A 26,267-nucleotide genomic window follows, 5' to 3' on the forward strand; every position below is an offset into this window, starting at 1 on the left:
CTTCTGGCGAGCAGCCAGGAGACGACAATGGCTAGCAGTCATACTGCACCGTCTGATGCCAGTCTAAGATGTATAGGAGCAACAGCAGACAATCGTTTTGCACCTTTTTTCAGTGCAGACGCCATAGCAGGGCAAGCATGGAGCCCACTTAGATAACCGCCACAATTACAAGCACTGTAAACACCACGCACATTATCTTGCAGTATATGCAGAACCAGAATCTGCAAAAGCAAAATCAGGCGAGGAGGCAACGGCAGCGCAGTGATGAGAGTGATGAGGACATCGACACAGACTTCTCTCAAAGTACGGGCCCCAGCAACGTGGACATCATGGTGTTAATGAGGCAGGTTCATGTCGGGGAACGCCGATTCTGGGCCCAGGAAACAAGCACAGACTGGTGGGACCGCATAGTGTTGCATGTCTGGGACGATTCTCAGTGGCTGCAAAACTTTCGCATGCATAAGGGCACTTTCATGGAACTTTGTGACTTGCTTTCCCCTGTTCTGAAGCGCAAGAATACCAAGATGAGAGCAGCCCTCACAGTTCACAAGCGAGTGGCGATAGCCCTGTGGAAGCTTGCAACACCAGACAGCTACTGGTCAGTCGGGCATCAATTTGGAGTGGGCAAATCTACTGTGGGGGCTGCTGTGATCCAAGTAGCCAATGCAATCAAAGAGTTGCTGATATCAAGGGTAGTGACTCTGGGAAATGTACAAGTCATAGTGGATGGCTTTCCTGCAATGGGATTCCCTAACTGTGGTGGGGTGATAGACGGAACCCATATCCCTATCTTGGCACCGGAGCACCAAGGCAGCGAGTACATAAACTGCAAGGGGTATTTTCAGTGGTGCTGCAAGCACTGGTGGATCACAAGGGACGTTTCACCAACATCAACGTGGGATGGCCGGGAAAGGTACATGACGCTCACATCTTCAGGAACTCTGGTCTGTTTCAAAAGCTGCAGGAAGGGACTTTCTTCCCAGACCATAAAATAACCATTGGGGATGTTCAAATGCCTATAGTTATCCTTGGGGACCCAGCCTACCCCTTAATGTGATGGCTCATGAAGCCATACACAGGCAGCCTGGACAATAGTCAGGGTTCAACTATAGGCTGAGCTAGTGCAGAATGGTGGTAGAATGTGCATTTGGATGTTTAAAAGCATGCTGGTGCAGTTTACTGACTCGGATAGACCTCAGCGAAACCAATATTCCTCTTGTTATTACCGCTTGCTGTGCGCTCCGCAATCTCGGTGAGAGTAAAGGGGAGACGTTTATGGCAGGGTGGAAGGTTGAGGCAAATCGCCTGGCCGCTGATTACGTGCAGCCAGACACCAGGGCAATTAGAAGAGTAAAGGAGGGTGCGGTGCGCATCAGAGAAGCTTTGAAAATCAGTTTCATGACTGGCCAGACTATGGTGTGAAAGTTCTGGTGGGTCTGGGAGGCAGCCTTGGGTGGGTTCGGAGGTACTGACTCTGGGTGCAGGGTGAGAAACAGTTCCTGGCTGTCGGGGAAAATGGTTTCTCCGCTTCCTTGTTGTGAGCTATCTTCAACCTCCTCCTCCTCATCTTCCTCGTCCCCAAAACCTGCATTCCTGTTGCATGCTACTCCATTGATTGAGTCAAAGCACAGGGGTGTGGTAGTTGCAGGGGCACCCCCTAGAATGGTATGCAGCTCATCACAGAAGCGGCATGTCTGGGGCTCTGACCCAGAGCGGCCGTTTGTCTCTCTGGTTTTTTGGTAGGCTTGCCTCAGCTCCTTACGTTTCACACGGCACCGCTGCGAGTCCCTGTTATAGCCTCTGTCCTTCATGCCCTTTGAGATTTTTTCAAATGTTTGGGCATTTCATCTTTTGGAACGGAGTTCTGATAGCACGGATTCATCTCGCCAAACAGAGATCAGATCCCGTACCCCCCGTTCGGTCCATGATGGAGCTCTTTTGCAATTCTGGGACTCCATCATGGTCATCTCTGCAGATTGCCACGCTGGCCAAACAGGAAATGAGATTCAAAAGTTCACGGGCCTTTTCCTGTCTACCTGGCCAGTGCATCGGAGTTGAGAGCGCTGTCCAGAGTGGTCACAATGGAGCACTGTGGGATAGCTCCCGGAGGCCAATACCGTTGAATTGCGACCACACTACCCCAAATTCGACCTGGCAAGGTTGATTTCAGCACTAATCCCCTCATCAGGGGAGGAGTACTGAAATCAATTTTAACAGCCCTTTAAGTCGAAAATAATGGCTTTGTCGTGTGGACGGGTGCAGGGTTAAATCAATCTAACGCTGCTAAATTCGACCTAAAATCGTAGTGTAGACAAGGGCTATGGCTGTGGAGCAGTGTTGCAGACAATAACTCACATGGTGGAAGAATCCCCGACTCAACATCTAGTGATGGTTTACCATACCTAGCCTCACTTGATACAGAGGCTGTCCTCTGCTTAAGGAACCTGGACTTCAAGCTCTGATGTCTGCATAAAAGAGAAAAACAGATTTACCATAACTCTCTTCTGTTTTTTTTTAAGAGCCACACAAGTTGGCAGTATGGCCTTTAGTAATTAAAGGAAACCATCCCAACATCCTCCTGTGGTAGATTACTTTACCAGCAACATAACTTCTACCAAGCAACTGGCTGTATAAATTAATGTCATACTGGTGCTTCAGTGAAAGGATACATCAATATCGGGTCCTCTGTTCTCCTTGGTAGGCCACGTGTGTGAAGTGATGATGACTCCCAGCTTAATCAGAAAGCTATAGTAAAATTCACAGTTTTGTCTATCTGATGTGTATTAGTATGTGTATTTGTATTAGTAGGACCATTGCCGGCAGTTCGAGGGAAGTGATTATTCCCCTTTATTCGGCACTGGTGAGACCACACCTGGAGTATTGCGTCCAGTTTTGGTCCCCCCACTACAGAAGGGATGTGGACAAATTGGAGAGAGTCCAGCGGAGGGCAACAAAAATGATTAGGGGGCAGGGGCACATGACTTACGAGGAGAGGCTGAGGGAACTGGGTTTATTTAGTCTGCAGAAGAGAAGAGTGAGGGGGGGATTTGATAGCAGCCTTCAAATACCTGAAGAGGGGTTCCAAAGAGGATGGAGCTAGGCTGTTCTCAGTGGTGGTAGATGACAGAACAAGAAGCAATGGTCTCAAGATGCAGTGGGGGAGGTCTAGGTTGGATATTAGGAAACACTATTTCACTAGGAGGGAGGTGAAGAACTGGAATGAGTTACCTAGGGAGGTGATGGAATCTCCATCCTTAGAGGTTTTTAAGGCCCAGTTTGACAAAGCCCTGTCCGGGATGATTTACTTGGTGTTGGTCCTGCCTTGAGCAGTGGATTGGACTAGATGACCTCCTGAGGTCTCTTCCAATCCTAATAGTCTATGATTCTGTGTGTCCTTGTTCATTTCTGCTTTACACAATATACTGAACTGTGGAGAATGGCATGCACTCAGAGTTCTAGAGGCAAAATTTGTTAAGATTTTTCCATAATTCTAATAGAAAATAATGAAAAACAGATAAACATGGATTTTACAAATGCCTCATGGAACACACAAAATGTTGTAAAATTATCAGGAAACACAAAAGCCTTAGGAATGGACAGGGAGAAAAAAAACATTTCAGATAAAAATAAACCATATAAAATCAAATTATAAAATCAGGGTTTGGCTGAGCAAATCAATATGAGAACTGACCTAAGAAGCATGACTTTCTTTAGTATTTCTTGCAAAGTATAATAAAATAATATAATATATTGAAAGTTCCACAACATTAAAAAAGTACATTACAGAACGATATTTTTGTTGTTTTTTTTAAATTTCACTAAATACTTTATGTAGATATCTGAAAATGGAGGACAGAACAAAACAGGAAAAACAACAGTATCTGATTTTAGCCACATAAACACGGTTGCTAAAATTAGATGCCCAGATCAGTACTCACATGTGGGATTTATCCTAATAAGGTAACCTTCATTTGAATAATGCATTTAGACAGATATTGACAAATTATGGATTCAGTCATTCAGTTAGTCTACATGATAAAATAAGAGATTCCAACAGAATGTATTAAACACATATTGTGACACTGCATGTGGTGTTTGCCTGGAGAGTGTGTGGGATTGAAAAAAATACTACTGCCCCATCCAACACCCTGTTTGAAAACATGACCCAAACTAAATTTTTCACCTTCCAAACACATTTCTCCATGTAAACTAGAAACATGTAAATATATAAAGTATTAAACTTCTTTAAAAGTAGGTGGTGAACAAAAATAACTCCCTCACGCAACACTTGGGCTCCTATCCACAATTCTTCTCCCCATATTCCACTCCTATTTTAATTTCAGGTCCATAGAATAATAAGAAGATATAGATATGGCATATTAGGTAATGCTAGCCCATCTCCCTGTTAAGTAGGACTGTTCCCTAGAGCATATTTTCTAGCACTTTCTCCAATCTATTTTATAAATATTGCAATACTGAACATCTTCTTAAACAACCAATTTGTTCCTGGGTGCATCTTATTACATTTCTGAAGAAAAATAAACAAAAAACACACCGCAGTATTTTCCTCTTAATCGATGCTCAGACAATAAAACTATGGGAGATTGTGCTGGATTTTATTCAGGTTCATATATCATCAAAATAATTAACTAAATTTCTAATTGCAGAGTATTTATTACTGATAACATACAAGTGAGACAACACATACGCTCACAGATTCCTTATTAAATGTGTAAACTGGCAATTAGACGAAAACATTTACTGGCAAATGTATATTGTCTGTCACAGCCACAAAAACAATGCAACCCCCCAATTGCATTTTTTATAGAATAACTTGATCAGGACATCCAGGTAAATGAGTCACAGACATAGAGAATGATTTTAAGCATTAGGCTGCTGCAAGTTTATAAACTTTTAGTAAAACCAAGGAGGTAGCTGCCCCCTAAAACAAGAGGCAATATCCAGTTAAAAAAAAAAAGCCAGTAAAAGAAAAACCTGGCTTTGAGCCAGACCAGGAGGAAAGGGTGGGTGGAAAGCAACTCTTAGCCTAACCCTTCATTGCCCCCAACAATGGATTCACCACACAACTGACATCCCAATCGCCATCCCTTTTGTTGGGGGAGGAAGAATGTAACACTTAAGATCTTCCTACAAACTATCAGGGTCAATGTATAGAACCTCTTATGATCTGATTTACCATGGCAGCTGTCTTCCCATCAGTTAGCTTACAGACACGCCAAAAATGGGACAATTCTATCATTATTATAATGGACACAAATATATAGCTGTACGTGGTCTGGTAGCAATGTCTATTATTAACGGTGCCCAGCGTTTCCCACTATAAGACCCCATTCTCAACTGCTCTAAATTTGATAAGTTATTTGAGCTAAAATTTTCCCTATCCCATGTCTGCCTCAGATTTTTATTTTTTTATTTATTTCATAGACAATCTTAATTCTGTCACTATCTCACTTTTGAGCCAAGATATCATCTTCAAGGTAACTGAGATGCCAATGTTCTGTAAGAAGAGTCTGAAGCATCACATGATGCTCTGAAGGCATGCTTTGCCACGTTCTCCCCTTCTGTCAAAACAGCATTAGCCAGCCTTCTTTTATTATGTGGCAAAACTTGGACAAACAATGCCATCCTATCCCAAAGGTGGAAATGATAATGGGGCATCACTGCCTGGTAATTACCCACTTTAATTCCCAGAGAAGAGTATGAGAAAATTTTCATCCCAATTTTCCTCCCCAATCTATCAACAGGACTAGAGTGCGCCTGGCCAGACCTAAGCCTGTTACTGGCAGCAGACACCATCAGTGAATTTGGTACAGGAGTGGGTGAAAGTAAGAGAACCTTTCATGTGAAATCTAGTATTGTTTGCCTGCTCTCTTGGAAATAGGCTGACAGGAAGCAGGAGTAGACCAAACAGTCTGCAGAAGACTGCTCAAGGTAGGGAGTGACATACTATTCATGGAGGTAGCCCGAAGAATGTCAAATACTGGATGGGAGATTTCCTCCATAGCTTTCTCCCTATAAAAAGGCTGATCCAAAAATTGTTGTGGTGAAACCCATAGGGCCATGAAGACCAGGGCTGATAGTGTCTCCAGTAGCTGAGATCTGGAAACATACCCATAGGAGGAGGAACAAAAGGATAAAGAGGCATAATCTGGGAAGAATAAGGTTTCTTGATTCTTCCTCTTGCCTCCTCTAAAGAAGGATCCAAGCTTGGATCCATTATGAATTACACTGGAGACAGCAACATAACTGTAGGGTGAAGAAAATAAAAGGGTGAGAAAGAGCCGTCTTGAGATCCCATAGGAGTGTTGTCAGGAAAAGGCATCATAGAAGGATCTGGAGAAAGACTAAACATTTCCTCTGTTGTTCTCTTTGCAGGAGATAAAGTAGATCATAAAAAAGAGGAAGACTGTCTCTTCTTCATCGACAAGTTTATGTCTGTTTGATCCAAGGAACATTCAGCCACTGAAAGGTGGTGTAACAGGGTAGCACTCACCTCTCACAAACGCCCCCTGGTCAACTGCGTGTGCTTGTTCTCTCTCAGTTTGTGATAACCCCCAATGGTGGTTTCTCAGATAGGTTTTCAGTGACTCAAACTCTCCAGCTGAGTCACAGACACTGTCTGTACATGAAACAGAACAAACCCCTTCCAGGGTGTACAGTCTTTAACTTGCCCCAGCCCTGGTATTTGGCCATACCCCCAGGGCTTCCTCCCTGGAGACACTGTCTTCTTGCAGCCCTCACTGGGTTCAGTCCTTACTCAGTCCGAGCAGCCAACCAGATCCCTGCCAGCACTGAGCTGTCCTTGCTCCTGTTGCTCTTTCAGCCTGTCAGGAACATAGTCCTCTCTCCTCCAGCTACAGGCAGCAATTGACTGGCTCTCGCCCTGCATCTCCTGCATGTGGGCCTGCTGGGCAACCTCTCTGATTGGCTGCTTCTCTGCAACCATTCTGGCTGCTTGGAGGACTTCTCTTCTGCTCCTCCCTGGCACGGGGTATGGTAGGACACTGAGGCCTTCAGCAGGGGGCCAGTGGGCCTGTCCACGCCATCACAGGTGGACATCAGTCACCACTGTTAGTATCTTCTGCAGATCCCAGGGTGATCCCAGAACAGGAGCAGAGGACAGAACAGGCACCACAAGCCTGGAATTACCAGATCTAAAGAAATACTCAGCTCCACAGCTCTGGACTTTCCAGCAGAACCTGGAATCGATTTGGGTTTCAAAGTCAGAATTGTAGAGGCGATGTCAGAATTGGACAGAACTGATAAGTCTGATATATGGGATCTGGCACTGCTAACAGTGGCCATTTTCTCCCTCAACTTCTTCTTTGGAACAGATATAGTAGGAACTGAAATAGTTTTAGGTTCCTTAGCAGGCAGTCAGCCTTTGAACCCTTTACAACTTTAGCTGAAGGATCAGAAGCCAGTATTGACAAAAACCCCAACAATCTGGAACCCTTAGACAACTTAGCCCTGCTGGAGGAAGTCACTGGAGCCAAAACAGGCCTCTTAGTCTTCAGATCTGATGATCTTATGTAATCAGACAGTTTAGCAGCAAGAGCATCCTTAAGCAGAAGCACGTGAAGTCTGTTCTGTCTGTCCTTGCTTACACCACCGCACAGAAAACTCAGAAGGAAAGTGTCCTTCTCCCAGGCACTTAAGGCCCCACACATGCTCATGCAACACTGGAAGGACGGCTGGGCACAGAACACATCTTTGGAAGTCCTCTTCTGTGATTCCATCATCACACAAGGAACTGAACTTATGAAACTGTATTAAGGTATTTTGATGAGGCAAGGCCAGATGGCTACAGTAAAGTAGTGGGAGACAGATATATTAGCCCCAGGCTAAACAAATCCCTGTTACCAGGATAAGCAAATGGTAGTGGCTCCAACTCAATTAAGACAACTGGGTCCAATTAAGATCTTTCCAGAAGGCAGGGAAGACAGCTAGGTTGATTGGGACACCTGAAGCCAATCAGGGGCTGGCTGAAACTAGTTAAAAGCCTCTCAGTTAGTCAGGTGTATACATGTGTGTGTCAGGATCGTAGAAGGATGCCGTGCTGTTGGAGATACTGAGCAGTACAAAGCATATCAGGCACAAGGAAGGAGTCCCTGAAGTAAGGGTGAAGCAGATATTGAGGAAGTGGGGGCTGCTGTGGGGAAGTGGCCCAGGGAATTGTACGCATCCTATTTCCAAAAAGTCAGCTACCACAGCTGTTACTACTAGGGTACCTGGGCTGGAGCCTGGAGGAGAGGGCAAGCCCGGGCTCCCCCTCCTCTCCCTGATTAATCACTGAGACTGGGAGACAACAGAGACTGTGCGAGGGAGGGTAGCTTCTCCTCACCTCCCTTACTGGCTTCTGATAAAAATGGCTCAGTAGGCTGTGATCCTTGCCTTTAGAGAGAGAAAGGCTACGTGGAGGATCACAGTGAGCCTCTGAGGCTAGCGAAATCCACCAGGAAATGCGGGACCCACTGAGACAAGATCAGAGCTTTGTCACAGTATCTACATCATATTAAACTTAAAATTACCTTATTCTAAAATTATAATAAGAACAACAACTATAAACTAACAATGCACTATAAATGGAGAAAAACACCAGACCTGATGGACCAAAGCAGTTCACTTCCGTCTGGTGCAGTTGTAAGGAACTGAGACAACAGAGGTTGCTGCAGCCCCATATATTGGCTTGCCCTCAGAACATTCAAAAACATTGGTAGGAGATGTGGGAACTGCTTGGATAAGGTTTTACTGTTAGGTGCCACCAGACAGCCCAATACCCATAAATGGGAATATGCAGAGACACTTGGAGAATCATAGAAATGTAAGACTAGAAGGGATCTTGATAGGCAGGACTAAGTATTATCTAGACCCTGACAGGTATTTGTCTAACTTGTTCTTAAAAATCTCTTATGACAGAGATTCCATAACCACCCTAGGTAATTTGGTCCAGTGCCTAACTACTCTTACAGTTAGGAAGTTTTTTCTAATGTCTAACCTAAATCTCCCTTGCTGAAGTTTAAGTCCATTACTTCTTATCCTGTCCTCAGTGGATAAGGGGAACAACTTATAACCCTCTTCTTTACAATAACCTTTTAGATACTTGAAGACTGTTATATCCTCCCTCAGCCATCTATTCTTCAGACTAAACAAATCAATTTTTTCCCAATCTTTCCTCATAGGTCATGTTTTCTAGAGCTTGAACCATTTTTGTCGCTCTTCTCTGCAATTCCTTCAATTTGTCCACAACTTTTCTGAAGTGTGGTGCCAGAATTGGACACAATACTCCAGTGTTGACTGGAGTGGAAGAATTACTTCTTGTATCTTGCTTACAACACTCCTGCTAATACATCCCAGAATGATGGGTTTTGGTTTTTTTTTGCAACAATATGACATTGTTGACTCATACCTAATTAGTGATCCACTATAACCCCAAGATTCTTTTCTGCAGTACTCCTTCCTAGGCAGTCATTTCCCATTTTCTATTTGTGCAATTGATTATTTTTTCCTAAGTGTAGTACACCTCTACCCTGATATAACCCGAATTCGGATATAACGTGGTTAAGCAGTGCTCCGGGTGGGGTGGGGCTGCGCACTCCGGAGGATCAAAGCAAGTTCGATATAATGCGGTTTCACCTATAACGCGGTAAGATTTTTTGGCTCCCGAGGACAGCGTTATATCAGGGTAGAGGTGTACTTTGCATTTGTCCTTCTTGAATTTCAACTTATTAATTTCTGATCATTTCTCCAGTTCGTCAAGATCATTTTGAATTCTAATCCTGCCCTCCAAACTGTTTATAACCCACACACACACTCAACCCCGAGCTTGGTATCATCTGCACACTTTATAAGTATAATCTCTATACAATTATCCAAATCATTTATGAAGATATAGAATAGAACCAAACCCAGGGCAGATCCCTGTGGGACCCCACTCAATATGCCCTTCCAGCTGACTCTGAACCATTGATAACTACTCTCTGAGAGTGGTTTTCCAACCAGTTGTGCATCCACCTTATAGTAGGTTCATCTAGGCTGTGTTTTCCTAGATCATTTATGAGAAAGTCATGTGAGACAGTATCAAAAGCCTTACTGAAGTAGAGATATATATACATACACAGACAGACACACAGACACAGACACACACAGCCTTCTGCATAACTAAACTGGAGCTCCAGATGGTGTGGGAAAGGTTAAAAACAACAACCCAAAACCTCAGGATACTAGCCAATTTTGCCCATCAATAAATCTGTTCCTGACCTGAAAAAGGCTATTCGTCCAGGCCTACAACGTACCTGAACAATCAGCTACGGCAACTTCAAGAATAATTCAGGTGATGGCACTGGGTCCATGAGCCTTTTAAGCTCAAGGGACCAGTCAAACCAGAGGACTTTTCCAAATCAGACAATTCCAGACCAGAGAGGCTTACAGTGCTGGAGATCCCCTGTTGATCTAACCAAACTCTCTTTCCTTTGTTGAGCCTGGAGGGGTGTATGTGGAGTTAATTTTCAGAGCATAATAATACTTTAAAAGGCTACATTATTATCACAAATTTTACACTTGGGAAAAATAATTGATAACATTTATCTGCATATAGCTGGGTACAATATATTCTCATGAAACAATATGCATATAATATTTGATACTGCATTTATCAAATTTACTGCCTTATTGCTAAATTAATTAATTTAATCAGTCTTTAAGAGTTGTTTCTTGGATTATCTTGAACCACAGCACAGTCTCAAAGCTAACAGGTGGTGAGAGGAACTGAGTAGCGGCTGGTGCACTCTGCCCTTATATTAGGTTGACCAGATAGCAAGTGTGAAAAATCAGGACGGGGGTGGGGATAATAGGCGTCTATATAAGAAAAAGCCCCAAATATCGGGGCTGTCCCTATAAAATCAGGACATCTGGTCACCCTACTTTATATGCCCTTGACACAGAGCACAAGGAGTCTCATGCATCCTATGTAGATGCTGCTGGCCTAAAGATTCCGAACTTGAGTGCATGAGGCACATAATGTGGACAAGTACTTGAAGGGAAACATTTCATTATTAACAAATTAAAATGAAACTTGGATAGTGAAAATAAGCACTATTGCACATGGAAGATAAAAACATTTCATATCCATTGTGCTTCATAAACTCACTATCAAAATTAAAATGCTAATTAAAACACAGATATAAAATGCACTTATGTTTGAAGAAACTTGGGTTTTCACAAACAATAATGGGAATTCCACACAGTTTAGAAAACAAACTATTAGGCAACATTCACACTGAGCAGAGACCACAAGGTATAGATAATCTCATTGATTATCAGGAAAATAGGACATTTTATGGGCAGGAGATAACCCAAAGGCTTCATTTTAATTAGCATGTATTAATCTACCATACTTGCTTTCTACAAAAACTGATCTAACTCCTGTTTTAACAATCTTTATTATGTATTTCTTGTCTCTGGTAGACAGTTCCAAACTGCTACTCAGAATGTGTGCCAACAAATCTAATTATTGAACAGATGACCATTCTGTATCAATCCACTTAATTATAAATATTTGATGTCAAATACATTTGTAGACTCATTAAACTACTGCCAAACAATTTAATTTTAAGCCACGCATCATTTTTGTTGACAAAAGCTTTCTCTGTACTCACTAAAATATTTTTTTAAACCTCCAAACATCTAGTCTCAATCTTCTCTTTCACAAAGAGTACAGATTCTGTAACCTTTCGAATGTCTTAGATCTTCAATTCTCTGCATCTTTCAGGTTGCCCTTTGCTACATCTTCTCAATTTCCTTGTTCATACATGGTGATCAGAAAAGTGCACACTATTCTCTGCATCTTTCAGGTTGCCCTTTGCTACATCTTCTCAATTTCCTTGTTGATACATGGTGATCAGAAAAGTGCACACTATCCCAAATGTGATCTCAGTAAGTTCTTTAAGCAATGCTGGAATGATTTGATTCAGTTTACATTTGTTTGCTATCTTTGCTAAGCATTGTGCTATAGGGCTTATAAATTTTATTGTGTATGACTTCCAGATTCTTGCCCCATTCATTGTTTTATATACGATGATTCAGTAAACATTCAAACAGCTCATTCCAATTTCCTTTATCTGAAGAAAAAATATAATCATGTATACAGTGGAAATCACTCAGTGTTTACTATTATCCCAAAATACTTTCCTCAGGGAAATCTGATCTACATTGCAGTACACGGCTTTATAGAGGCATTGAAATATCAGCTTTGTATCAGCAACATGTAATCTGCTCAAACTAAATGGTAAAACTTTTAATTTGCAAAACTTTTATGTAGTAATATACATTATTGTTGCAATTGATAATAATTCAATGAATAGAAAGTTATATGCAGGAAATCAGTTAAATGTGCTAAAGACAAATATTTTTTTCAACTCTGTATAGGTACTATATTGCACATCATTTGTCATGACTGTGTTATCTCTAAGGGCAAAATTCTGTCCTTTAATATACATTGAAGCGAATGGGTGTCACTCTCATGGACTTTATTATTAGATATGCATTAGAGGGCAGATTTGTCCCCACCACTGTACTGTATTAAATACTCCAAACAGTGAGATATCATCCTACTACAATGGTGAATGCCTTACACTTGCAACTAGTGGCAGTATAAGCCACCTCTGTGGTTTAATCAGAGGTTCAGGATGAAATTTTAAAGATGACACAATTCTGAAGAGAATGTGCTGCTAATTCAGAGGTCCCCAAACTGTGGGGTGCCCCTGAAGGGGCATGGAGGAATGTTCAGGGGGCAGAGTGGGCCCCAGGCCAGCTCCCATGGGGGATGGGGAGGGAGGGCCACCCAGCCCCGCTCTGCCCCTAGCTCTGCTTCTTGTTTTGGCTCCAACTGCAACTCTACTCCCAGCCACAATCCCAGCTTTAGCTCTGGCCCCACTCCCAACGGCGGCTGCACTCCTGATCGCGGACCCCGGTTTCTGGCCCTGGCCCCTGACCACAGCTCTGTCGCTGCTCCCGGCCCCAGCTCCCGACTGCGGCTTCCAGGGAAGCGTAAACCCGGGTGGGGAGGGGGGAGCGAAAAAGTTTGGGGACCACTGTTCTAATCTACTTTTTAAAAGATTTCCCCTCTTATTCTGTGATGGTGTGTACAAACCCTGCACAGGTCAGGAAGGGGTTAAGCAGCTACTCTGGGCCCAGGCCTTCCTACCCCACTATACCTGCAAAGCATGTTTAGCTTGGAGGCGCTCAAAGTGAGAATAGACCAGCTCAGCTAGCGGGCAAACAGTGGAGGTGAACTGACCTACACTTTGAGTTCCTGGAAAGCGCTACTGGTGATCAAGCTGCCTGATGTCTCTGGCTGTGGTGATTTTACTGGACCCGCAGAGAAAGGATTTTTTACACTAAGAAGGTCTGAGACTTTACCTTGTTTTTCAGTTGTTTAATGTCTTTACTTCATTTGTTGGGGAAACTGAGCACTAGGAAGTGATCCAGGGAACCAACAGCATAGCACTTCTGGATGCAGTATGTAGCTGCCTGCCTGTGGGCCTTGGATCAGAACCTAGTGGAGAGGGCAGGCCCAAGTTCCCCTACCAACTCATGGATGATGAAGAAGGCAGAAAGCCTACCCCCTCATCCGGGGGTGTTGCGTCTCGGTGCCTCTCAAGCGGGCATGAACAAAGCTCTTCAGTCAGTATGATTGGCAGCTAAGTCCTTTATTTCTCTCCAGCATATTTCATTTATACAATTAATACAGGCAATCAAGCAATTGCTAATTGGTTAATAAGGTACAGACAAGCACAGCTATAACTTCATTGGCTATTTAACATCCTGGCCAACCCTTTAATTTATTATCCTGTTATTGCCTCCCAGCAGATAAGAACGAGCCTCATCCTTGAGACTTGCATGTCAGTTTCCCACACTCTTATGCAAAACAATCCGACACTTCCCCCCTTTTCTCATAATAAAAAAAAGGAAGGCACAGCAAAACATTTTCAACTTATAGCATCACATTACTACAATCTATTACACAACAAAACTAAAAGCAAATCTAAACACCAGCTGCCTAACTAAACCGTAACAATATCTTCCAATGCCCTATTTTTACCTATACATCCCTCCTCCAGGTAGCGCAAGTGGCCCAGGGCCAGGAGGTTCTGCCAATATGCAAACACCCACAAAGCAGGTTTCCAATAAGGGCTTTCACTGCAGCAACATGGGGCAGCAAGCAGAAGGCCATTGTATTTATGGCACTCTGCGCCAAAATCAGCCAAGGCCGGACCCACTTAATCCACCTGGCTTACTGTCTTCCCATTTCCCATGCACCGTATCTGATCCAGTTAGGCCACCTGGCCTTTGCCTCGCTCTGGCAGTTCCCTACTTTCTCATAACAACATTATCTCATCCCTCTGTTCTCGTAATCACGCAGCTGTAATTTTCCACCAAGGCAGCATAGGAAATTCTCCTCTATTCCAAAAACACATAAAAAATTAACAATAACCAATTAAGCAAAACAAAACTAAAAGCCAAATAATGCTTCCTCAATCTATAAGGCTTATCCATAACCATGCAATTCATAACATACAACACCAACATCATCAAACAAAACAAACATAAATACACAAAAATCAAACACATAAATGGTGTAAATTCTGCAGGGTTCCCCCAATCTCTATTGCACACCAAATCGTGACAAATTTCTATTACCAATCCATCCCTCATGTGTCAGGTGATCAAACTGACACTGGGGGGGGGGGGGTCCTAGCAGGAAAAACACAACATAAACCACATAAACATTTTAACAACATCACAATTCTTTCTGGCCAGAAACACATATCACAAACAAACATAAAACATGAAACATAAATTTAAACTCTATAAATAATTACATGGTACATTAAATGCTATACAGCTAACACCAATTTTCTTTAATATCTAAAAAACAAAAACAAAACTACCCCTACTGGGCAATTAATCATTACTTAAAATATACCAAAACCCTATATAGCTAGCAGGCAAAACAAACAAACAAAAAAATTACTTCATCAGGTAAATCATTTACATTAATACAATTGCTTCCTAGCTTACTTCTAAATTCAAAGCTATCCACAGTTTAAGGATTCTTACTATTAACTTCTGCTATTAAACACTAAATAAAAAAAAAAACATCACCACTTATATGCCCTTAAGCCTAATACAATTACAATTACATAGCACTATATACAATCTTCAATTAATGCAACAAAATTATTTATGGCCAAACAATTACAAACTAATTTCTTTGCCTACATGTATTTACAAAAATTTCAAAACACCAAAACTTTTCTCTCTCAGCATTTTTACAAAATTCAGCTATTATTCCCTTTAGCAACCACAGAGTTAACTTTTACTCTGTCTAACATTACTTGCTTGTAGTTAATTACCTTCTCTATCAACTACACCCTCAAGGTTATCAACCAGTTTTCCAAGCTTGTTGTCTGTTGCCCGCCGCCTGGGCCCGATCCTGTTTTCCTTTCCAAATACGCTGTCTATTATAATATAGGCCACATCTAATATCAAGCAGTCTACAACGGCCAATAATCAGCACATAACACAAAATTAACAAAAAGTCTAAATAGACTAACAAAGGCACTTTACATAAAAATTCTTAGGGTCACATAAATTTAAAGCCATTCTCCCAAATTACCTAAATTTATGCCTAAATAACACACAACTCCCCCCTTGAGAATACTCAACAAACCCTTTGGCTGAGTTTTCTCAAACTTGAAAAACAAAAAACAATTAAACTCTAAAAAGCTGGGGCAATTAATTCCACCATCATCCTCCCCATGAACCCGGCAGGGTTCGGTATGTAAAAGCCCTCACCCCCCAACTCAACTGGTTTACATGCTGGGGAGGGGCACTGCAAATACTCACACTTCCAACCAAACAGTGTCCAAATATATCTCTACAACCCCAAATCAAATGGTACTCCTAATATATCTGTAAGGGCAGTGGGCTATCCTGGTGCTCAAAATCTCGAATGGCCATCAGCTGGCCATTCAAAACTTCAAACATACTAGCTCCCACGGCAATGCTTTCTCAGCCTCAATAAAAGAAGGACATATTATTTACAATCCAATTAGGAAGGGCTACCATAATGGGGGGGGCAATACATGCTAAAAATATATATATATCCAAAACACAGGGCGCAGCCTGTAAAATAAATCCCAAAATCCAATTAACATCACATTTCTCAGCAGAAGTCCCAAATTTCTTCCTGCCAGTGTGTAATTCTTTGCTTCTTCACCAGGGTCAGTTCTCAATGTCTTTTTAGTCAAAAATTTCTGGACTTTGGCAATATCAACAACGTGAATGTTTTTTCTTCTTTTCCACCACCGTCGTGGATCAGCTTCTACGGGGGAAATAATCAGGACGTGGGGGCTGCAGCGGACAAGGGAAAAATTAGCCAGCACGTTACCTTGTCCTTTTTTCCTGCTATTTAAAAGCACAATGGAACTAAAAAATAATTAGGCCAATTATCAGTAGGAAAATTCTCCTGATGTGAAGGGGTCTTTTGTAATAAAATCATGGGTCCAGGCAATCAGTCTCCTGGTTGCAAAAATGGCAGGGCTGCTAGGATCTTTGGGCAGCTCTTCCATACCTGTAAAAGGAGACAGCTAACACAGTCCGTTAGTGCCTGGCAGGATTTTGCAGCTCTCATTAGCTTTTTTGGGCCCAGTCAAGCTCTCTTTAGTCTGGGCTGTTTGCCAAGTCTTAGTGTCCTTGACTGGGGCGAGAAAAGAATGAGCTTTTCTTCGATTAAATCATCCTGTTCCTTTTCTTTCCCTGCTTGGCTTCTTTTAAACTGTAAATCCTGTGTCAGAACACCCAGTTGTTGCTGCTCATACCGGAGAAGCACAACGGTTTTCCCGGCACTGTCCCAGGCTCAGACCAGCCAGCGTGGGACGCCTTCTCCGGGCTCCTGCCAAAACAACTTACTTGCTTGTAGGTCCGAACGACCTCTGGGGCCACGGCACGAGCCTCTGCCTGCGCCGTGCACTCCAACGTCTTCCCGTCCAGGGCTCGCTCACCTCCTCGTCCTGTGCCCGAAGGCCGGTCAGGAGGAGCCTCCCCAACTCCCCCTCTCTTCTTAATGAGTAAATCAGTGCAGCAGGGGAAATTCTTTCCCCCTGTCGGTTCATAATGTGCAATAAAGGCTTCTGTATTTTCTTCCTTGTTTTACTCCATACTTGACTCAGGGAGAAAGCTTCCTTATCGCCCTGAGTCACCGACTCCCAAAGCTCGGAGCGTAGCCGCTCCCAAACAGTTTTATCAAAGACTGTATTTGGTTTAACGAAAAGTCCCCTTCTGTGTCCCCACCGCAGCGGGCGGGATAACATATCAGAGGGGAGCCTTTCTCCCTGCCGCTTCATAATGTGCAATAAAGGCTTCTGTGTTATCTTTTCTTCCGCTGATGCAGCGGTTCCCATATTAGCTCACCTCTGAGCTCAGATGCGCCTCTCCTTTGGGCCCTTCTCCAGCACTCCCGCGCGGCTCTTCCGCCTGGAACAGGCCACCGAGACTAGGCCACCGACACTTTCAGCATTGAATCACGTCGGATAGGCACTCCCCGCCTCTGGGCTCAGGCTCCTGGCCGTTCGCCTCTGAGCTCAGGCTCCCGACACTATCATGATTCAATACGAATCACGTCGGGGTCACCATTTGTTGCGTCTCGGTGCCTCTCAAGCGGGCATGAACAAAGCTCTTCAGTCAGTATGATTGGCAGCTAAGTCCTTTATTTCTCTCCAGCATATTTCATTTATACAATTAATACAGGCAATCAAGCAATTGCTAATTGGTTAATAAGGTACAGACAAGCACAGCTATAACTTCATTGGCTATTTAACATCCTGGCCAACCCTTTAATTTATTATCCTGTTATTGCCTCCCAGCAGATAAGAACGAGCCTCATCCTTGAGACTTGCATGTCAGTTTCCCACACTCTTATGCAAAACAATCCGACACGGGGGAATCAGCACAAGAGAAGACCCTGAAGTCAGAAGGATCAAGACTCTGAGCCCTCAACCCAGGGGAGAACTAGGGCCCCTTAGTCAACCAACAGGACTACCCTTTGCTAGACTCTATGTATCCCAAAAGGAATGGACATAAATATGTGACCTGGCCAGAGGGCCAGACCATAGCAGGCCCAGGATGACTATCTGCAAGGGGCACCAGGATAGGAAAGAGTCTGCAATGTTCACACTTGGCCACAAAGGGGTGTCTGCAGTGAGTGAACTCATTCACACATTCTCCATCAAATCAAAAAAATTTCTTTGCAAACTGTTTACAAAAGGACAGTGCTTCCAGATCTTTTGCCTGCATAATTAGTAGTAATAGTCAGATAGTAAGATAAGTAACTGTTACTGATTTGTTATCCTTAATTTGCCTTATACATACTCCAAGTTAGACTGGATAAAAAAACTGATCTAATCCTGAATGAGTCACAGTGTACACAGTACAGTGAGTCACATAAAAATATCCTGTAATCTCAGAAATTCTGAAACAGTTACAAGTAAAAAAAAAATCACCTTTTCCCCATCACAGTGACTACTGGGGTTATTTAGTGCAGAAATCTCACTCTGCACCAAAATGTTACACTTCATAGAACGTGATTGGGATGATCAATCAAAAGACCATTACTGTCTTGAAAACTCAATCACCCCACTCCAGGAGTCTCAGACCACTAGGACAAAACTTGGCAAATGATTGGGAGAGTTGCATGGCTTCAGACACATGAAGGTCAAAGACGCTGAAACTTTGTACTGTTACACACTTCTGAACAAACGAGAGGCTAGACAGAGTATTATTTCCAATGGGCAGTATGCAGAACTCTAATATTCCAGCTTCTAGTAATAAAATCTTGTCCAGCAGAAGGCATTTAATCCTTATACTTTGAAAGGCCCTTTTGTAATACAAATTAGATAGCCGACTTCAAATTAGTTGCATACTGAGGGCTTAACCTTGTCACCTACCTCTTCATATCTAGTGTGTCTGGAATACAAAGATGCTCCAGGTTAATCAGTCTGAGTATACTCAATCAGAAATGTTTCAAAGCAAAGAGGCTTCTTCAAAACCATAATTTCATTCTAGTGGCTTTGGATTTTCCTCTCATTCTCCAGAATTCTGAAATTATACTATCATCACAAAATGGCAATGATGTAAAATCATTAAAAATAATGAGCAGTTATAAGTGGACCGTCTATCTGGCTAAATATTAGCCCCCCCCCTTTGATTTTTCCCCTGTACCCCAGTAAAACCTACATGATATGACATGTCACATTGTACATTATTACTTTTCTCATATCATGAAATAATGTAAAAATAAAAATATAAAAATATGTAAAAAAAAATTAAAATAAACTTTGAAAAGAGAGGTAGGTTACTTATTTTGCAGTAAACCGGAGTGCTTTGAAATGCCTTTGTCCATGTGGATCCCCCTGTAGATGTGTGCGCCTCTTGTGTGCAAACCCGGAATCTTTTAGCTAGCAGTGTCCATTGGTGTTGCCTTGTACATTATCATGACCCCTAGAGAGAGGGTAGAAAGCACCCCCAACTGCCATTCAGTTCCTTTACTAATATGGAAATCCATGTAGGATGACCACATGTGCTGATTTTATAGGGACAGTCCTGATATTGGGGGCTTTTTCTTATAACAGGCACCTATTGTCCCTCACTCCATCACGATTTTTCACACTTGCTATCTGGTCACACTAAATCCATGTCAGAACTCCAAATCAGTGGGAAAGAAAGAAGGGTGGGTTGTAGGAACCATGTGGACAAAGGCATCTCAAACAAATCCAGTTACTGTAAGGTAAATAACCTCTTTTTCTTCTTTGAGCATTTATCTACATGGATCCCACTGGCCAGCAGTTATGCTCCAAGGAGGTGGCTGTTTGGAGTCCCTATATTAATAATGACTGTAGAAAACCTTTGCCAAACTGAGCATTTGATCTAGAACTGTGACAATGGAGTAGTGACTGGTGAATGTATGAACTCAATTCCAGGTAGCTGTTCTATAGATTTCAGAAATAGAGATCTCTCTTAAACAAACGAACTGCAGATGTCAGCAGGGTCCTAGTTGAAACGAAAGGGAATCAGAAGTTTATTCAGAGAATATTCAATCTTAATGCAATCTGTATCTCATTTGGAAAGTCCCTGAGATGAAACAGTCTGATCCTTCAACTTATTACCAAAAGCCACTAAAAAAAGTCTAGGTGATTTACAAAAATGTTCTGTCCTAGAAACATAGAAGGACATAACCCTATCTACATCTAGTGTATACAGTTTAATCTCCCCAGGAGAATCAGGTAGTTTAGGAAAAAGCCATGATAGATGTATAAACAGATTGATATGAAAGTCCAAGATTATTTTTAGCATAAATTTAGGGTGCTGTTACTCTGTCTTTATGTAAGACAGTACATGATGACTCTGGCATTAAAACCTGAATTCCTACCATTCTGCAGGCGGAGGTAAGAGCAACTGCAAAAATGCCTTAACAGCGAGGTGAAACAAAGAGCATTTTGCATTTGGCTCAGATAGAAGGTCCATGAAAGATGTGAGTATTATATTCCAGTCTGAAGTGGGAAAAGGCTCCTTAGTATGTGGAAACATGAGTCAGACTTTTTATAAATCTAGATACTGCAGGTGGGGCGGGGGGGGAGAGTAACTGTCAAAAGGTGGAGGATATGCTGAAACAGCAGCAAAGTGGACTCTACAGAGCTAACTGAAAGTAGAGCACGTTTTAAAGACAATAAATAACCCAAGGTGATTCATAGAGAAGAGTCTTGGGGTTGCACAGGATTCTGAATAGACCACAAAAAGAAAAGCTTCCGCTTTCCTTGATACATCTTTCTGGTTGAGGCCTTTATGCTTTGGATCAAAATCTCTTGAATAGCTTCCAAGTAAGATCTTTCCACAGAATTCAGCCAACCAGATTCCACACTGTTAAGTTTAGACAACCTGGGTTCAGTTGAAGCATGAGGCCTTGGCTCTGAAAAGTGATGTCCGGTAGATTTGGAAGTGGAAGAGGTGGACTTCTGGATAGATATCTGAGGTCTGAATACCAGAACGGGTTCTCCCAGGCAGGGGCTATAATTATCACTCAAGCATTGTCTGGGTTATTTGCATGGGCAATGAGAAGGAACTGAGGGGCAGAGGGAGTGTTTTATCCCTCATCGAAGAGGGTGTGAAGGTGTACAGGGCACAAGCACAGCCCCAAGGGATACGGCTGACTAAAAGATTCAGGGCTCACCCACACAAGGCGCACTTACCTGCAGAGGAATCCATGTAGAGAAATGCTTGAAGAATGAAAATGTAGTTGTGAAATGAGGTTTCCAGTTTTTTTTTCAAAATGAAATTTTCAGAATGATTTTTTTTAAATTTCTGTTTCAAGGAGCATATAATACACTAATCACAGCTGCGGGTGGAATCTGAAGCCATCATTCAGCTGCCATGCTGGGCACACTAAAGTACATGCCTGTGCTCTCTGAACAGGCAGAAAATAACATCATAGCTAACTGCAAAAGTGCCACAATAGTCTGGATATGTGTTCTACATGTGTCATCGTAGCGCATGTTTAATAGGATAACAGTAACACAAGTCATAGGAAGTGATGTATGGATCAGATCCTATAATACTAAATTTTTCTACTTTAAAAACCACAAATAGACAAAAAGGCAGATATTGAAAATTGTGAACAAATGACTTTCACAGATCATTATATCATTTTAGCCCAAAACTACATTGCTTAACATTATCATCTGGTACCTGACTTCCTGAAAAACTGCTTCTTTCCCCAAGTATCACAGAATCACAGACTATCAGGGTTGGAAGGGACCTCAGGAGGTCATCTAGTCATCCATCAATAATAGTGTTGTGGTTCCAATCAGCAGATATGCTTGAGCTGACAGCTCAAAGGTGGGCGGGGGGAGGGGCGCGAGGGCCAGTGGCATGGAGATTTCAGTGAAGGGTTCTTGACTCTGGAATTTACTCTGCATTAGGCTTCTGATCTAAAATAGTTTGTACTTCTCTACCCTCAGGGCACAGTTCAAGCCCCATCTACCTGGGAGAGAACTAAGCCATGTGGTGTGGTTAGGAATTTTAACAAGGAATTTTATTTTCTCTACTTTGTAGTTCACCTAGTTGATAAATTTATTAGTTGGGCTGGTGCTGATCTAGGTTGGGTCAGCTGATTCAATTTCTGATATTTCTTCTGGATTAATAGTCTAGTTATGCGCAAACACTAAGAAATATAAGGAGAGGTGATCTTTTATGGCTTTATAACGTTGTAAAAGTACAAGAACATGGAATAAAAATGTATAATTAATGTATTATAAGATTAATTGGACTGGTTTTCCAGTTCTTTAATGTTACAGAAATTGAACCCATTAAAATTCTTAATGTAACCCCCAAAGAGATTATCTCCATTCCTGGGGCTCTGTACACTGGTACCTCAGGGAGAGGCAGGCTAATCCCTGATAGGAATGGGGAGTCAAGGGCAGACTCAGAGTGCTCAGCAACCAAGAGGGAGAGGGAGGAGAGACACTGTTTAGAACAGGGCTCCTGTTAGCTTGGGGAAAGATCATAGGCATGGCTGAACAGAGGAGGGGGCAGAGTCAAATCACTGACAAGGGAGAGCTGGGGAAGAAGAGCTAGCTTGGCCAATAGGGAGTGAGAAGCCCTTCCCTGGGAGCTCAGCAGTGGGGAGAAGCCATTTTGAGAGCAGCCTGGAGACAGCCACAAAAAGGGCAGGTCTGGCTGTGTGGAGAGCTGGGGAGTCCCAGGCCTGCATGCAGGGTTCCCCCTGAGTACTGGCCTTGGTTACCTGAAAGCAAAATCACTCAGCTGGGCTTTTCCCTCTCCAAGGTGACTCCCAGTTTGTAGAGCTTTGCTGGGAAAACTTCCTCCAGCCAGGCTGAATTAGCCCTTCAGCTCTCTAGGTGAGATCAGACAGCTCTGCTCTGGCTGCTAGTCCAGGGCTGCTGCCTGCTGTGAGTGTGTCTGAGCGCTGGGGTGTGAGACTAAAGTTTGGATTTTAGTATAGTTTTGTAATCTGCACCCTGATCTCTGCACCCCTTCATGATGAGGGGAAATCCTGGCACCAGAAGCATGAAGAGAACGCCTGCCAGCAGTGATCGTCAGCCTTCTGCAATGACTGAGGAGTCCAGAGCCATCTCTGAACCTTAGGATCCATCACAGATGGTGTGAATTCACCATCTTTTAGTTAGCTAGTCAGGGAAATTTTTTGAGGGACCCTCTACTTCCTGAACTGTGTCCTCAAGCCAGGGGATAAGAACATAAGAACGGCCTCACTGGGTCAAACCGAAGGTCCATCTAGCCCAGTATCCTGTCTTCTGACAGTAGCCAATGCCAGGTGCTTCAGAAGGAATGAACAGAACAGGACATCGTCAAGTGATACATCTCCTGTCGTCCATTTCCAGCTTCTTGCAAACAAAGACTAGAGACACATGATAAGGGTGCCTATTAAATCTGTGGAGGGACTTACCACCTTATCCTACTTGTGAGTCTTTTGGGCTGTACTAAACTCAGTTAGCCACATTGCTAATTGCTGCACAGAAGATATTGTGGTCACAGGTCATCAAGGGGCCCTACAAAGTACACACATACCAATGGGACACTAATTGTATGTTTGCTATATCAGGTCATGTGACTAGGGAAATTCACTATGGACACCGGTGACCATGAGAATAGTGTTTTACCCTGTTATATATTGCATGTGTTTGTGTTATTTCTTGGAACAACTATCTGGCAAGGAAGTGTGTGTGTGTGTGTGTGTGTGTGTGTGTGTGTGTGTGTGTGTGTGTGTGTGTGTGTGTGTGTGTGTGTGTGTGTGTGTGTGTGTGTGTGATTAGAATTTTCTTCCTAAGCTGTCCTTGGTGACCCTGCCAGGAAAGAGTAATGGGGGTGCAGGCACCCCCAAATAAATTAATGTGGAAAGAAAAATAAGTTCCACCCTTCTGCATGGGTGGCAGGCTCCAGAAGAACCCAGGCCTGTCCATCAAAACCTGTATGGAGATTGGCACTAAGGAAGGTAACCAGGTAGATAGGTGGCGCTACATAACTTTTTTCAAATATACACAATGTGTAGTATACTATTTTTGAAAACTACATGATAGTAACTACTATATAAAAATAATAGTATATAATTTCCCATTAATACAGTATCTGATCCAGCAGTAGCTTTAAATGCTAGAATCCATTGGCACTGAAATCTAGAAAAAATATAGAATCTAAGTTTATATTTCACACTATACAAAATCAAAGCCAGTGAGTACTACTGAGTACAATCTCCAGTTAAAAGATTATTTAATATTTAACTTAACTGAGGGAATTATATTTGCAAAGCCTTCTTTATTTAGTAAATGTATGCTAATTTCTAAAAAATATTAGACAGATGTGGATATCAGAGAGATGTAATTTTTTAGTAGCTGCCTGTGAAGCATCAAAGTATCAAGTCTGCTCCTGAGAAATCTGCTCCCACTACCCAAATGGTATAGGGAAGTCAGGTGCAAAACAGTAATGGAGGGAGAGATTTTAGCAAGAGGCAGCTGTCCCTCTTTTTTAAAAAAAAAATCACAGCTCACTACTGCATTAGACAACACTAAAGAACTAATGGAATGGAGAACAGTTGCTACAATAAGCAATACAGCCCCTAATTTAACAAAGCATTTAAGCACATATTTTAGTACTTTGGACATCAATGGGATTTAAGCATGTACTTCAAGTTAAGGATGTGTTTAAGTGCTGTGCTGAACCAGGGCTCAAGAGCTTCCACTTCCTGCCCTAAGCTTTTACAATGTAACATTCCTTTTGTAACAAAATTGTACTCTTTTTAGCTGTTTCAAGTAAGCAATGAGTAAGCATCATCTTTCAAGCATGCCCTTCCAACATTTACACTGTTAAACATTTATCAGTTATATAGAATTGGTATGATTCATTTTTGTAGAAGTATTTCACACAAACAGTGTAGGAGTATTTATTATTAAACAAAACTACATTTTCTATAAGAGCAATAAAATCATAAAAGTGGAAGTCCTGCATATGTAATTCACAGACACAGCTATGACAATGCATAAAATGCCAAACTAACTTGTATAAACTGTGTTCATGATTTTTCATGCCAGTCTAGTATTACACAAGAAATGTAATCAACAGGTTCACAAATACACTATAAGGTTCTTAGAGTTTCTTTTGCACCACATTAGCAAAATGCACAGTACACTAAAAATGAAGTGCACACATAAGAATATGTATTGAATGTATTGAACATTTAATACAGTATATACACATTAGCAAATTTGATTGATAAATGACAGAAGTACAAGGATTTCCTGATAAACAAAAGAGCTGCTATGTTAAATCAAATGTGAATACTCAAGATTGGACAATTATACAGTATCCTGCCCTTTGGAAAGTTTCTGATTGTCCTCTTGTTCTTGTATTATAAGAAAGGTTCCTACATTTACCCTAATTTAGCTTTCATCATTTTGTATACCTTTATCATATTCCCTCTTCTTTGGCTCCTCTCTAAACAGTTCTAATCTTTTCAATGTCCCCTCACATAAATACTTGTAAGTATTTTTATTGTCTACCTCCAAATCGCCTCTATTTTGTCTTTCCTTTAAAAAAAAATAGGGTAACCAGAAGTGAACACAGAATGCCAGGGAAGTGCATAATTGAATTATATATTGCCATTATAATAATAATTTAGTACTATATTATGATGAACATTATTTGCTTTTTTGATTGCTGATGCACATTTTCCAAACAATGTTTACAATTATGTGAATGGGGTACATAATGAATGAAGAAAGTTTATGTTGTGAAAGAGGTTATTGCCAGTTAACCACTGTCTCATTCACTACAGAAGCTGTAAGAGGAGGGAGGGTTGCAGGGAAAGAAAGGATGGATGGTTAAGACAAACAGGGGCGGCTCTAGTAATCCGGCTGCCCCAAGCAGGGCGGCATGCCGCAGGGGGCGTGCTACCGGGCGCCGGTCCCGCGGCTCTGGGGGACGTGCCCGCGGAGGGTGCGCTGGTCCTGCGGCTCCAGTGGAGCTTCTGCAGGCATGCCTGCGGGAGGTCCACCCGAGCTGCGGGACCAGGCACCCGAGCCACGGGACCAGGGAACCGTCCGCAGTCATACCTGCGGGAGGTCTGCTGGTCCGGCGGCTCCGGTGCACCTCCCGCAGGC

The 26,267-nt window shown here is 42.4% G+C and overlaps 1 protein-coding gene across 17 annotated transcripts in view; it reads right to left on the reverse strand.

Moving 5' to 3' along the window:
- SNX29 (sorting nexin 29) overlaps window positions 1-26,267 on the reverse strand; it is a 484,058-nt gene that overhangs the window by 106,954 nt on the left and 350,837 nt on the right. For 2 of the 17 annotated variants that reach the window (XR_005585774.1, XR_005585775.1), the window contains exon 20: window positions 19,029-19,190. The exons of 12 other annotated variants lie outside the window; for them this stretch is intronic. Coding sequence is in view for 1 of the 5 variants with exons in the window: in XM_039492894.1 (XP_039348828.1) it covers window positions 19,186-19,190 (5 nt within the window). In the remaining 4 variants the exon portion in view is untranslated. Of the gene's footprint in view, window positions 1-2,355; window positions 2,466-10,316; window positions 10,503-19,028; window positions 19,191-26,267 lie in introns of those variants that run through there. 3 more of the 17 variants (XR_005585776.1, XR_005585773.1, XM_039492894.1) reach the window with 3 other exon arrangements.

This window comes from Mauremys reevesii, linkage group 10, assembly GCF_016161935.1.
Source record: "Mauremys reevesii isolate NIE-2019 linkage group 10, ASM1616193v1, whole genome shotgun sequence".
Lineage (NCBI taxonomy): Eukaryota > Metazoa > Chordata > Testudines > Geoemydidae > Mauremys > Mauremys reevesii.